Genomic DNA, 15,290 nt, shown 5'->3' on the forward strand with positions numbered 1-15,290 from the left:
CGTCAGAGTGGGATACATTTGAACTGAGTTTTTAAATCAAGGTGATGGGACCTAGTCCTTTAATCATGCCCACCACTATCTTCAATTCTATAGTCAATTGAAGGCCAAAGCTGACTCTCACAGCCCAATCAGGGACAGTAACTAGGCCCTCAGTGCAAAAGGGCCAGTGGGAGGTATTGTAGTACTCAGCAATCAGAACGCCCACACGGGACAAGGTGTGGGAGCTGCCCGTCTGACTTGGAGACAGTGAGAGGGAAGGCCTGGTAAGTTTGTTTTCACTTTTTCTAAATCAACAGTTAACTAGCTGTGATCCTTGAGGACCATCCCTCCAGGAGACTGTCAGCAGCCACTACTATAACCCCCAGCCACTGGGTGCAATCTTAATGGGCACATTGTTTGAAAATGCTTGGACTTTTGCTAGCTCCCTGCAAAAAGTGGATCAACCTGAGCTACACTCAATAAAAATAGACATGATCCTCACAGCAAGACAAATATAAATGCCGTTCTCTGACCTCAGAAAGGCCAAGGACAGGAGCAACCAGGAGGAATTATGAAGCGCCCTTCTCAAATCTGGCTACTCACAGAAATCCTTCACCATCTTCCATCTGCTGTACAACAACAAAGACCTATGTCATTGCACCAATGCCCTTCTTCATCTTCTTCGCTGCAACATTCCATTTCACATCCACAAAGATTCCCTTCGAATTTGAGCTACATTACAGGACAAGCAGGAAACTGTTGTGATTGTAACAAGGCTAGTCAAGTGGACCTCATAGAAGATGAGTTCCCTGATTGGGGCTGTTAATCTGGTCCCATCAGGGAGCCTTGGCTAACAGTTAGAAACAGCAGTGTCAGACATCCTGACACTCAGAGCTGGCTCTGAGGGAGCTGGATCATTGTCAAGGACTCTCCACATGTAAATAAAGAAGGACTTGGTGACGGGATATCGGCCTCTGTGGAGTTATTTCAGAAACTATTTAACCTGTATCACCTACAGTCCAGGATAAAAACCACCTCAACTTCTGTCACAGAGCTGCCATTAGAAGATAATGCTCGTTTATGCTCAGAGGCCAAGCTCCAAACCACTATCCATGAACTCACAAAGGGCTATCAGAGACTGAGTCTTAGATGAAACTGGAAACACGATTGGTTTTATTCTGTTACAAAAGGGATCAGCGGGTAGTGGAAGAATAAGGTTGATTAGTTGGCTAGAGACAGACGAGAGAGTAAAGGAGATTAGATGTCTTGTAGAACAAATGGCAAATGTGGTTCTTAATGCAATATCTGATCAAATGCTGCTTTGATGACAAGGACAGCCACCTTCACCTCACCAATGAAGTTCACCTCTTTAGTCCATGTAAATTATGAACTGCACCAATCCCTGCATAGTTCCCTGTAGAATGATATTTTTCACTTCTTTACAGTCTGAGCAGTTACCTTTACCCTTGCTCTTTATTTTCTCGTTTAAGTCAGCTAGCTAACCATGCTGTCACATTTCCCCTGGCCATCCTGGTCATGAATGTGCTGTGATGTATTTTATTGGTCAACTACATTACTGTGGTCTACTCTTTCTATTGCTTCTTCAAAGAATTCAGTAAACTTTAACCGTGACCTTCTCCTCACAAATCCATGTGACTGTTCTTTACTATATTTTTAGCTGTGAGTTTTGAGTTTATTACATCCTTGAATATGATTCTATCATTTGTACTTCCCCGAACTTGTTTTATCTCCTTTTCTTTGTATAGGAATATTATTAGCTGTGTTTATTTATTTATTTTTCTCCAGTCTTCTGAGACTAAATCAATTATCAATGATTGTTTCATTTACACCATAGTGCCTCTAGTACCTCTTTTAGCATGTATAAAACTAAAAGGCATTAAAATCTAGTAGATTTAATTTTCTTTCTCCTGGAGATGTGAAATATGTTGCCCAAATTCTGGTCTTTTCTTCTAATATAGCTTTGGTGTATACTAAAGCAAAATAATCATTCAATACTTTTGTAAATAGTAGTATGTAAGCATAGAACTAGGAGTCACTTGTTTTTATAGAGAGTCGGGATTATGAAACCAGTTGCTTGTTTGTGCAGTGAGCATAAATTCAATGGACATGTTCAAAATGGTCCCTACTTGATGCATGCTTACACTTAGAAGGGACTTAAGTATTGCATCTATGCCCCCAATCATCTTAGTCTCCCCCAGTCATTTGATCACCTTTGGATCAAAGAATACTGTCCCAGACTATTAGCTTACATTTTCTTGACTGTCTCAGGTGCTTTCAGGGCTAATGAGTGGGTGGTGAAGAGCAATGGGGTTTAAGATGTGCACAAGTTGAAACTTGATTGTAATGGAGAGGTGTGATAGATCAGCTGGTATTTTCCTGTTTGTTTTTGCATGTTTTGCATTTGAGTGCAGAGCTAGAAGACACATTCAAGTCAACAAACCTCAACTGAGTCTTGAGGTTAGAAGATGCACAGTTGTTTACGGTCTTTAAATGTTGGATAAATATTTATGATGAAAATGAAGTTTCCACTTAAATATAGACCTGGTTGATAAAATAGCCTTTGAGACACAATGTTAACATGTTAATGGGACTCAAGCAGGAAGAGGTGTTTCACCATCATATTAAAAATTCTAAAACAGAGAAATCTATACAGACCCTTAAGGATGCTGCTTGTTCAGTACATGTGCACAGTTTCCCATGGTCAAAACAAAGACCAATTTCTAATAATTAATAGTTTGAGAAAGTCAAATCTTAAGGACCCTCAAATGTATACAAGAATATTGCTGAGATTAATCTGCTAAAGCAGATCTTCAGGTACAACAGAACAAGATTAAATTATAAAAATGTGGTAAACATTTCGGAATGTGGGGAAACTTGACCATAATTCCTTGAGGTTTAATTTATTTGAGAAGAAGCCCAAACAAAACCAAATATTCTTGAACTGTAGAAGAAATGTGCTTGATGGGTGTAATGACCTTTTCACGTTTATGTTCCCCAAACATTTTTAACTGAGAAACAGCACTGATATAGGAAACAGACCTGACTGGAATACACAGTTATTCAGAAAAAAAAGAGCAATAGTACAGCAGATATACTGTATTTATACAAAAAAAACACAGAAATTGCTGGGTAAACTCAGCAGATCTGGCTTCACCTGTGAAGAGAAAGCAGAGTTAATGTTTCAGTTACCTTTCTTCAGAACTGATTGTAGTCAGGAAAAGGTTCGTATATATGCTGAAGATGGGGTGGGGAAAAGGTGGAAGGAGTAAACGACAGGTGGAGATGGAGCCCAGAGAGAGAGAGAGAGAGAGAGAGAGAAACAGTTGGGCAGACAATACAATGGGTAAAGGTCAGCCTGGTGGAATGAATAGTTGCTAATGGGGACTATTAGTGGCTGACAATGGGTTGTTTGTGACTGCAGACTGTGATGATAAGGCCTAGTGTGTGGGGACTGGGAGTGGAGCACTGTGGCAAACCCGAGGCAGAGATGTTGGCAGGGAACACAGTGGTGTGTTGAGATGGCAGGCAACTGGAGTACAGGGTCATTTTCAATAATCTTTTAAAATATTAGAAATCAAAATATTTAACTTGGCAAGGCGGGAGATCAGAAGGAGGAAAGAAATTAAGAAAAGCGTCACAATTACAGAATTACATGAACCAATAAAATCTTCATTCAGTCTAGCAGAATGAATGAAGATTCTTTTACATACTAGCTGGTAAAACCAAAATTTTATCTCAATCCAGTTAGAACAAAGAACAAGACAGCACCGGAACAGGCCTTTCAGCCCTCCAAACCTGTGCCGACACATTTTGCCCACCCACACTAAAAGATCTGTCTTCACTTCCAGGATCTGTATCCCTTTATTCCCTTCCTATTCATCCAGGTGTTTCTTGAATGCTGCTTTTGTGTCTGCTTCCACCACCTCTTCTAGCAGGGTGTACCATGCACTCATCACCCCATGTGAAATTCTTGCATCGCACATCTCTTTTAAACATCCTCCCCTCTTCACATTGAACCTTGTCCACTAGTAACTGACCCCTCCACCCTGGGAAAAAAGCCTCATACTTTCCACTCAATCCATGCCATTCAAAATTTTTAAAAACTTCTATCAGGTCACCCTCAACCACCTGCAATCCAGTGAAAACAAACCCAGACTATCCAACCTTTCTTCATAGTTAAAATCCCCCATGACCAAGCGATATCCTGGTAAACGTTTTCTGTACCCTCTCCAAAGCATCCACATCCTTTTGGTAGTGTGGTGACCAGAACTGTCCTTGTTTATTTGGTATCCCAGAATAAGCCTCAGTCACAATGAGAAATCTAACACAAATGGATCGGGGGGAAGTGTGCCTTTTTGACTTTTGACCAAAAGGTATTGTTGGACGAAAAGAGGAAGGCCTTAATCTGAATCAAAATGCTACATTTACAAGCGACCGTAGTGTAATCCTATTTTTTACTTTAAAATAGAGAATTCCACTCATCAGCACTAAAGCATCATAGTAAATAAAAAAATTTGATTAATTAGAATAATGATTGAAATTAATCTACAAGAGAAATTAAAGTTCTGTTTGTATATTAATGGCAGAGTGAGTCAAATGAAAGCACATACATATTTAGTTAGGTACCAGAGAATTAAAGACTGCATTTGTGATCACTTACTCTGTTAGACGGGTGTTGAGTTCGCCAATCTGAATTACATCAAACCATCCTATTTCCTGCCGTAACAATGAATGAAAAAAAGTCTTTCTTATCTTTTGTGTCTGTCTTGCTGCAGTTAATGACCAGAAGGAAACTTGGATATAGGCTGCAACCAGAACAGCTGCCCCTAAGCCCACGTAGTAATAGGAAAATCTGCAAGTCAGGAAAAGATAAATATTCTGTTGAAAGTGAAGCATGTTTTCAGTACGTAGTCAATAAATAGCACTTCAAATAGTCGAGTAATTGCTAGTAATTTCATTCCTCTTTAACTTGCATTACCAATAACTTTGCAATCATTATTACCAACCTCACCCCTGTGGAAATTTTCAACTTTGTTGCCTGGGTGGGACCTTGATTGGCACAGAATAACTGACCACCCTTTTGTAGAATTTGCCTGTAAATTCATGAATGGAAATTGGGAAGCTTATCCAAAGGGTCAGAGAAATGGCTAAGTTACCACTCAGGTAGCAATGGTAAAAAATCCTTGACCTGTATCTTTTGCTAAGGCTATTATTGTGGTAAAAATGGTAAAATTGTAAAGCATTGCGTTGTCACTTTAAAAGATGATGTTCTTTTCAGGATTTAGAGTTAAAATGGAATTTTGAACAGGAGTTAAAGTGCAGGTGCATGAACTGAAACATCAGACAACAGTTTAAATTCAGCCAAAAAAAACTTGGAAACCAAGGACCAATTAAATTTAAATCCGATGGTGTTGACCAATCAGCTTGACCAATCAGATTGTAAAGAAATTAGTATGTCTCCACAGGTATAAAGTTGGAGGAAACTGGACAGATAGGGGAGAGCCAACTGCCATCTGAAGGGATAAGAACTTTGCAGCTCTCAGAAAGAAAAAACAGCAGCTTTCTATTAAGGTATATGGCACATCTAGCAAATATTCTTGAGATCAAAAGATTATTGAGAAGGTATTTTGGACAGAAGAAGACACAGAAATTTCAGGAGGCTCCATTCTGTTTGAACTTTGAGTGACTAAGTTTTAATTTATTATTCTTATTACTTGGATTTATACAAGTGGAACTTGTGTTATTGAAGCAGCATACCATTAGAATTTAATTCAGTTAGGGCATAGGTACTAGTTAGAGAGTACCTGTTAAGTTTCTTAGGAATTGTGTTAATTTGTTCACTGTTGATAAACAAATTGCTACTTGTTAATCATAGAGTGGACAAAAGGATTCCATTTCATTTAACCACTCCTTTATAAGGGATTGGATGATGAAAGGTAAGTTATACCCCTTGTCATATGTCTTTTAACAGATTTATGAGGTGAGGTAGTCCTCTCTGGGTGGTTTGGTTTGAATTATCCAACTATTTCATCAAACTATATGTTTTAACACACCTCCAGAGCAGATGGAACTTGAATAATGATCTCCTGCCCTAGTGGTACAATATTACCACTGCATCACATAAATCCTATATGATGTCTACATACCTTGGGTGTCAGTGACTAAAAGTCTAATGTACTATGCATTGCACCAAAGAACTAGATACTACATTTACCTGTATACCTGCCTTTTAAACTCTGTATTTGTGATCATTATTCTAGTCAACAATGCCAAAATCTTTTAAAGTGAGTCTTTTAAATTTAATTTTAGTCCAAAAACTTTCCTTGTAAATACGACATTGTTTGTATAATATGTTCACACATTAACTTTTGTGCATAACTGTGCATAACAAAATATTTTATTTCAATTCCTTTCAGTTTTTAAGTGAGCTTTGAAAAGATTTGTAGCTTAGGTTGAGGTTCTGGATGTAGGTTTGCTTGCTGAGCTGGAAGGTTCATTTCCAGACGTTTTGTCACCCTTACTAGGTAACATCCTCAGTGGGCCTCCGGGCGAACACTGTTGATAATTCCTGCTTTCTATTTATATGTTTGGGTTTCTTTGGGTCGGTGATGTCATATCCTGTGATGACGTCATTTCCTGTTTTTTTTCTCAGGTGGTACTAGATAGGGTTAACTCGATATGTTTGTTGATAGAGTTCCAGTTGGAATGCCATGCTTCTAGGAATTCTTGTGCGTGTCTCTGTTTGGCTTGTCCTAGGATGGATGTGTTGTCCCAGTCGAAGTGGTGTCCTTCCTTATCGGTATGTGAGGATACTAATGAGACAGGGACATGTCGGTTTGTAGCGAGTTGATGTTCATGTATCCTAGTGGCTAGTTTTGTGCCTGTTTTCCAACGTAGTGTTTGTTACAGTCCTTGCATGGTACTTTGTAAATAACATTAGTTTTGCTTGTTCTCTGTATAAGGTCTTTCAAGTTCATTATCGGCTGTTTTAGTGTATCGGTGGGTTTGTGGACTACCATGATGCCAAGGGGTCTGAGTAGGCTGGCAGTCATTTCCATGATGTCTTTGATGTAGGGGAGAGTGGCTAGGGTTTCTGGATGTATTTTGTCTGCTTGTTTGGGTTTATTGCTGAGAAATCTGTGGACTGTAATCATTAGGTACCCATTCTTTTTGAATACCCTGTATAGGTGATTTTCCTCTGTTCTGCATAGTTCCTTTGTGCTGTAGTGTGTGGTGGCTCATTGAAATAATGTTCTGATGCAGCTTCATTTATGTGCATCAGAACATTATTTCAATGAGCCACCACACACTGCAGCATGGAGGAACTACGCAGAGCAGAGGAAAATCACCTATACAGGGTATTCAAAAGGAATGGGTACCTAATGATTACAGTCCAGATTTCTCAGCAAAAAACCCAAACAAGTAGACGAAATACGTCCAGAAACCCTAGCCACTCTCCCCTACATCAAAGACATCATGGTAATGACTGCCAGACTACTCAGACCCCTTGGCATCATGGTGGCTCACAAACCAACCAACACACTAAAACAGCCGGTAATGAACTTGAAAGACCTTATACAGACAACAAGCAAAACTAATGTTATTTACAAAATACCGTGCAAGAACTGTAACAAACACTACGTTGGACAAACAGGCACAAAACTAGCCACCAGAATACATGAACATCAACCAGCCACAAACCGACATGACCCTCTCTCACGAGTAAACTTACATACAGATAAGGAAGGACACACTTCAACTGGGACAACCCATCCAAATGAGGACAAGCCAAAGAGAGACACTCACGAGAATTCCTAGAAGCATGGCATTCCAACTGGAACTCTATCAACAAACATCGAGTTAGACCCCATCTACCACCCCCTGAGAAAAAGAATGGGAAATGACATCACCAACCCAAAGAAACCCAAACATATAAATAGAAAGCAGGAATTATCAGCAGTGCTTCACCCAGAGGCTCACTGAAGATGTTACCTAGTCGGGTGACAAAACGTCTGGAAATGAAATTTCTAGCTCAGCGAGCAAACCTACACCTAGTTTTTAAGTAATTACAACTGGATCAAGTTACCAGCAGCTACATACAGATCACCGTAGCAAGTAATACAACTGTGTATGCTTTAAGACTTCATACCTTGTCATCTGTTCCTCTAATGTCTCGGAAGCATTACTACTCACTTGAACATACTGTTCTCCAAAAGCTGTCAATGTAAGTACATTAATCATTAAATATCAAGCATACAATTCTTTGAAACAAAATACAAATCAGTTTTCTCAAATGTTAGCCAGGGAGCCAATTCCCTGAGAGATAACTATAAGGCAAGCAACAGCGTTTCCATTTTTGAAATAACTGGTTAATCTTCTTTGGATTTAAACACATACATTGTTAGGTTGAGCAGCATCTTTAGGTTGAGCCAGAGTTAATCAAACCATTAATGATGCAAGAAGACAGCAGAGAGGAGAGATGAGAGGGACTTGGAGTGAAAGAAAGAGTGACACTGTTTATATTTAATCATAGCCATAACTTCCAGTAGTCTCCTTTTGCAGCAGTGATCTTTACAGTGGGAAAAGGTTAGCAACAAATTGTGACAAGAAAGTCACAAGCAGAAGTGAAATTGTACAGAATAAAGTCAATTATAGTCTGATATATAGTCAGATGACCTCGCTAGAGCTGTTATCATCAACATAATACAGGAGGTAAATCACAATTTAGTTGGAGCTGTTCTGTCAACAGGATCAATAATTATAAGGTGCTCTGACTGAAGGGATCATTTGCAGTTATTGGTTAATTTGTTAAATAAATTTTTAGAGTTGTTAAACTCACTCAATTCTCACAAGAAATTTCAAGTCCAAAATCCACAGTCCATGATGACCATGTTCACACTGTCTAATATTTTGCACTTGCCACGGTTTGAGGAGTCAATGAGCAAACATCAACTTATTAATTGTGCAATCACAGGCAAAGTCTGGTACTTGCTCCCCACCACCCACCCAATCCAATAACACGATATCTGCTGGGTGGAGGGGTTAACATGAGGATGTCCAGTCTGCTATCAACCGCACCACAGAAACCTTGGGAGCTCCTCCATCAAAAGGTTAATCTTGATTTGGTTTCTCAGTTTTGCCAGGATGGAGGCCTGGAACGCATCGAAACACCAAAGCAGCTTTTTATCCTCTCATGGCTGTTTGGAAGATGTCACAAACAATACAGGCACAATTTAATAGAAATTCTCATTGGTGTCACTTGCAAAGAATTTTAGAGTCTTTTGCTTTTCTGAATGCTTTCTAAAGCTTTAGAACATAAGTACAACAGCAGCCTAATCATCAATAGTCTTTGTTGTCTTGTGTGCTCACACACATGGACACATATGAGATCTGGCATTCTGGTTTGCTAGGTGCAACCTTTTCAGATCGGCCACCTGAATGTAAAAACAACAATATTCCCAAATGTTCTTAGGCTATTCATAGCCTGTTTTGAATCCTTCTTTATGCCCTGAGGTCACTGAGGCCTTCATGAATCAGTGTGGATGTTGTCAATTATTGTCATTTTTCTTTGACACCAGAGGTGAATCTACCAAACTAACATTTTCAGAAGAAAGGGGAAACTACACAGAACTGTCATGTGGGTAACTCAGGCTGTCCGAGAATTTAGTTTGTGCTGTGCTGCATCATCACCTCTGTAAAGATAGACAAAATGACCTCTCACTGCCAGACATAATGCTGGAGTAGTCACTGTAAAGGTAGACTTTTTGTATTGTTGCATGAATGAAGGCCTGGGAGGGCCACCCAAGACTTGCAGTGTCTGACTGATCTGATTTAACCAAGATACCAACAAGCATTAATGATTCTTCCCAAGCTCTGCAATATCAAAAGATGCCGTGACAGTTCGGCTAATTATAAACTGAAATTTGATGGAACTCTATGCAGACATTTTGTATACTGAAGGGGAAAGTTATGAAAAAACAAATAGATTACCTCCAAATGATCATGAGATGACAACAAACAAGACAAATTCAAATTCAGATAATCAGAAAAATCATTCATGAATAATCCAGAAAAAAAGACAATTTAGCTGATGATGGTAAGAGTGTGGGATTCACTGTCTGCTCAGTCTCTCATAATGTGAACTAAACAGGACTTATGGATTGGAGAGCAAATTGTTGACCTGGTTAGGAATTGAATTTGGAAATCTGGAATTAAAATCAAGTTCAATGACAACTATGCAACCCCTGATAATTGTCATAGAAACCTTTCTGGTTCACTGAAGCTCTTCAGGGAAGGAAATCTGCCATTCTTACCTGGTCTGGCCTACTTGTGACTCCAGACCCACAATAGGATGGCTGACTTCTAACTGCGCAATGTGCAACTAGGGATGGGCAGTAAATGCAAGCTGAGTCCATGATACCCAAATTCCATGAACAAATTTGTTTTAAAATAGAGACAGCGAACAGGAAGAAAGGGCTGGTGCTCCATATGGCAGGATGTGATACGTTGTGTCCTGTGTTGGGATCGGAGTTGTTCATTGCATTTATTAAATAACTTAAATGATGGGAAGGAAAGCTTATATACACATTTGTGAATGATTCAAAGAGTGTTCACATTTTAAGCAGAAACACAAAATTACTGTAGAGTAATGATACTGTAGAGTAAGTGAATGAATAAAATTCTGGCAAATAGATTGAATGTAGGCAAATATGAGGCCACCTAATTTAGCCCTGAAAATAATAAATCAGAAAAGGGTCAAGGTGTACTTATATAATAGTGAAAAGCAAAAATACATTGGTGGTCCGAAGCAGTGCACAAAATATTTTTCTTTTCAAGAGCAACGCAAGAGAACATGTTGGGTTTTATGAGCTTTTTTATTCTCACTAAGATAATCTCAGCAATCTCAACAACATCAGAGACCTTCAAACAGTATGCCCACATCGTGGAAATGCTCCTTTTACACACATTGTAAATAATCTAATCTAACCTAATCTAAAATAATGTCCAGCTCAAGGAAAGAAATGCAACTTGTGAAACCATTATGGAAAAATGAGGAGATGCAAAAGGAAAACATCTTAGGGAAGGGCCTGTCCCTGACAATGCAGTTCAGCATGTCCATAATGTTGCAAAAAAACACTTGCAGCAGATTGACTTGCTCACTGCATAAGCAGCAGCATTCTTTGTCTGCACCCCGAAAGGAGCAAATTATACAAGAACTGCAAGAAGATGTAATTGAAAGAGAAACTGATCTGATGTTTCTGTCATCTATGATGCCAACTTACCTAGTATCCAATCAGTGCCTATCTTGGGCAGACTTTAGACCCATGTACAGATGATTAAAATAAAATCAATTAAATAAAGTAAAGGCATTGCAGACTTCACTGAAATGCACTCGTTCATTAAAATGCATTTACTACATTTAATGAGTGGACATGGTCATGTAATGGTAACTGGACTAGTTATCCAGAACCCCAGACTTGGAGATATGTTTCAAAATTTAAAATTGCAGCTAGTGAAATTTACATTCAAATGAACTAAAATGTGGAATACAAAACTAGCCTCTGTGTTCATGAAACTATTCCTAATTGTTATGAAAAATCGTCTGGTTCATTCATCTTCTTTAGGGAAGGAAATTCAACTATTCTTACCTGTTCTACCCTACATGTGACTCCAAATCCACAACAATGGGATTGCGTCTCAACTGTACTCTGAAATGGCCCAGCAAGCCCCTCGGATTGAGAGAAATTAGGGATCAGCAACAAATGCTGGCCTTGCCAGCAACACATGTCCCATTAAAGGCTTAAAAAGTGTATGATCCCAATGCAAAAGATGTGATGCAACCATTAAAAAATAGCCTCTGTGCGTGATCAGGTGCACTTGCAACACAGTAGCAGCAACAAGTGACAGGAACAGGAATTGTTTTGGCAGCCAACAAATGTAAAAACGTTTGATGCACTTTCAAGAAGTTAGAAGCCAAAAGTAACATGTTAAATAAAAGTTTAATGGACTTTAATGTCAATGATTCACTCATTTAATTTCAATGAGCCAGACTGATTACAGCAGAATTAAAAATAGCAGAACAAGAATCACAATCACTGAATGGAGGTGAATGGCCATAAAATTTATAGGGTCTATTAAAATGCAGTAAAATTAGTCCATACAAAATTGCAAACACAGTCAGCACATTGAAGGCTACTCAAAAGAATTCCTTCCAAACATATTGCAGCTGATTTGGCGCCGGTGACCTTATTTATATTTATTTGCAATACATGGAGTTTTGCTGCAAGATGTGAGCTTAAAATCAACACTCCAGTTTTGTACATGCATACTCAGTATTTCATCTAGCAATGGTGTTGGCTACAAAAACACAATCTTTAAAATAATCTTCAGCTTAATAAAGGTTTATAAAAATACTTCTTTCATTCAAGAACCATGTGAATTCATAGTCCCACATCAAAACATTCAAAACCACTGTCAATCAAATTCAGAAATGCAAGGTAGTATTGGATCTTTTTTGAACTCAATAATCCATAACAAACTGGGTGATGACATCTGCAGGCTTATGTTCACAGAGAGTTACATAGAAAACAACTGATTTTCTTAAAGGAGACGTTTTTACTTAAAAGATTGAAAGATCTTGATGCCTTGACAGTACTGACAGGTCCCTTTGACAGCTTGATATTCCATAATACATTTTTAAAACATACACAAAGTCTACTCTTAACAATCCTAAAAACAGCTGGCCTCTTCCAAAGAGCTGCCTAATCTCTTCAAAAGGGTTTTTTAAAAATCTCAATCAAAGAGCAACCTGCCTCCCTCAAACATTTCTCAGAAAGAGATCCCTTACCTCTACAAGAGCATTTCTGGTTTTCTAAATTAATCCACTGGATTACCTGCTCATACGTGATCAAATCTGTACAACTAGGGTTTCAGAGAGCTGTTTCGCCAAAATGACACAGGAATGGAGGCAGCTGATGATTTAAACATAGAAACATAGAAAACAGAAGCAGGAATAGGGCATTCAGCCCATCAACACATTTGCTGGTTCATTGGTCAAGGTGGTGTCCTGAGAAATCAGCGTCAAACATTCTAGTTTAAATGTAGGCTTGCTCACTGAACTGGAATGCTCATTTCCATGAACAGCAAGCAAAGCTACGTCCAGAACCTCAAATGTGAACAAAAATCTTCTCAAAACTTGATAATTCTAGTATAAAATTTAAATAAAGCCTGGCAGTTAACGGTCAATCACCATTAACTGGCCATGCTTCTACCAACATGAGTCGACTTGCCAACCAATCAGTGCTTTCCCCTTATACAGCGTAAATTTTGGTTTTTCCCTGTAAATTGGTATTTTGTAAGTTGCCTTAATGAGTGCAAGCCAAAAAGCTACAACAAAATGTGTCTTTTATCAGCAATGCTCAAGATAGATTTTTGTTAGTGAATTATATTAAGGGGTATGGGACAAAGGTAAGGAATTCTGAGAAAGGGTCACTCAATCCAAAATATTAACTCTGATTTCTTTCCACAGGTGGCACCAGACTGGCTGAACTAATCCAACAATTTCTGTTTTTGTCTATAATTATTTGGAGTTGGTTCACAGGTCAGCCATGATCGGCCTACACGAAAGTACAGACCTGTAGGGCAAAATGACCCACTCCTGTTCCTACAGTTTTAAAATGTCAGTTATCATTAATCTGTGAAGGGTTATTGCCTTTCTTCTTACTCTTCTTTTTCCTCTGGAGATTTAAGCAGCCCTTGGAGCAATGCTCAGGCTAGTTATATTATGGAGAAGCCCATAAACCTGACTTGAAGTCAGTTTCATAGAGTGTAGCAAACAAAAGGTAACTGGCTCTGAGATCAAGAGATACTTTGAGATCATTCACTATATTTATGATCATTAAACATCTCCCTTGCAGCTTTGAAATACATCCGCATGGTTTCTATTTGTCAGGCATTGATCGATTTGATCTGGGGAGAAAGAAGTTCACACTCTTTGACCTGAACACCTATTTATAAAAATACAATACATCAGGGACCAGAAACAGCAAGGGGCCAAATGATTATTTAAGGTCCTTGACTTCAAGGCTGTTTTACCCTTTGGCAGCAAGTACTGCCAAGAACATAGCAGCCTTAAAAGGGTCCTAGTTGGGCATACTGCAACACTACACTGACAGAATGTAGGTTACGGTCAATGACATGTCCCCTTCCAGAATCACCGCTTCTATCCAGATTGACCTCCAAGATCACCAGTTTTTTCCAACACTTCTCATTAATTTGTAACAGAAACAGATGACCTAAATTTAATTATGTTTCACTCATTAACCTGCTACTAATCTCTATAGATTACTAACTCGATTAAAAATGAGGCCACAGAACTAATATCAGTGTTTGAAAAAGTTCGATTTTTGAAGATCTTCAAAATTAAATGAGATCAATCTCTGGGTGCATTTATACACAGCAGTATCATTATCAAAAACAACTTTGCTTCACACCGAACACTGAAAGTATATGTGGTATAAAATCAGTGGATTAGGACATCCTACTCTAACTTGTATAACATCAGGTTGCACCCTTATTCTCAAAAAAATGTCATCTGTCTTGAAACTATGAGCAAACTCAGTCCTTCTCTCTCATACTTGCATAATATGCTGTCTCTTTGACACATGGATGAATGAATCTTCCAAGCACGCAGACACCCAGCTGAGATTCTATTTCACTGTCATCTTCCACAATATTTCTCAGTGACTTTCCTATTTATTACAGTAACTTTGATGGTAGGTCACTGGAACCTCAGTGAGGTATTTCAATGGAGTTTGGACTCATGCTCAAAGTTACATCACCTGACTGGAGAACGCCAAGAAAATTTCAAGTGTAAGATTTTCTTTTCATTATCATAACTAAATCAGCTGTAAGAACTGCTGTAACATTCCATTTTCCAATAAAGCTGGGTGTAAAAACAAAACTGTTTGACTACCTGTCTCTTACTTACTTTAATAATTCTAAATTTATGGCCAGTTCTTACTGACTAGTGAAAGAAATGTAGTTTTGTTTTACTGTTTCACATACATCAGTAATGTTGAAAATCTCGATTGGGTTCCCACTTTCCCACTTTGTGTTGGGCTAAATGTACACCTTTAATGACTGAGCAGTAATTTGGCGTAGCAAATGATGCACCTTTTATCGAATCTGCTAAATTTAGTTTCACTGAAATCATTGGAATGAACATCAGTTGTATCCTTAGATAGGAGAGAGGATTCATTAAATTCGATTATTCTTCATCCCCTGATGTC

At 38.6% G+C, this 15,290-nt stretch overlaps 1 protein-coding gene across 2 annotated transcripts in view; it reads right to left on the reverse strand.

The window, feature by feature from the left end:
- abcb4 (ATP binding cassette subfamily B member 4) overlaps positions 1-15,290 on the reverse strand; it is a 129,705-nt gene that overhangs the window by 91,508 nt on the left and 22,907 nt on the right. For both annotated transcript variants that reach the window (XM_087987334.1, XM_043690329.2), the window contains exons 5-6: positions 8,150-8,216; positions 4,661-4,852 (exon numbers count right to left, since the gene is read on the reverse strand). In XM_087987334.1, coding sequence (XP_087843460.1) covers positions 4,661-4,852; positions 8,150-8,216 — 259 coding nt within the window. The remainder of the gene's footprint in view (positions 1-4,660; positions 4,853-8,149; positions 8,217-15,290) is intronic.

This window comes from Chiloscyllium plagiosum, unplaced genomic scaffold, assembly GCF_037043375.1.
Source record: "Chiloscyllium plagiosum isolate Xiang-an unplaced genomic scaffold, Cpla_swu_hap1 HiC_scaffold_5, whole genome shotgun sequence".
Classification (NCBI taxonomy): Eukaryota; Metazoa; Chordata; class Chondrichthyes; order Orectolobiformes; family Hemiscylliidae; genus Chiloscyllium; species Chiloscyllium plagiosum.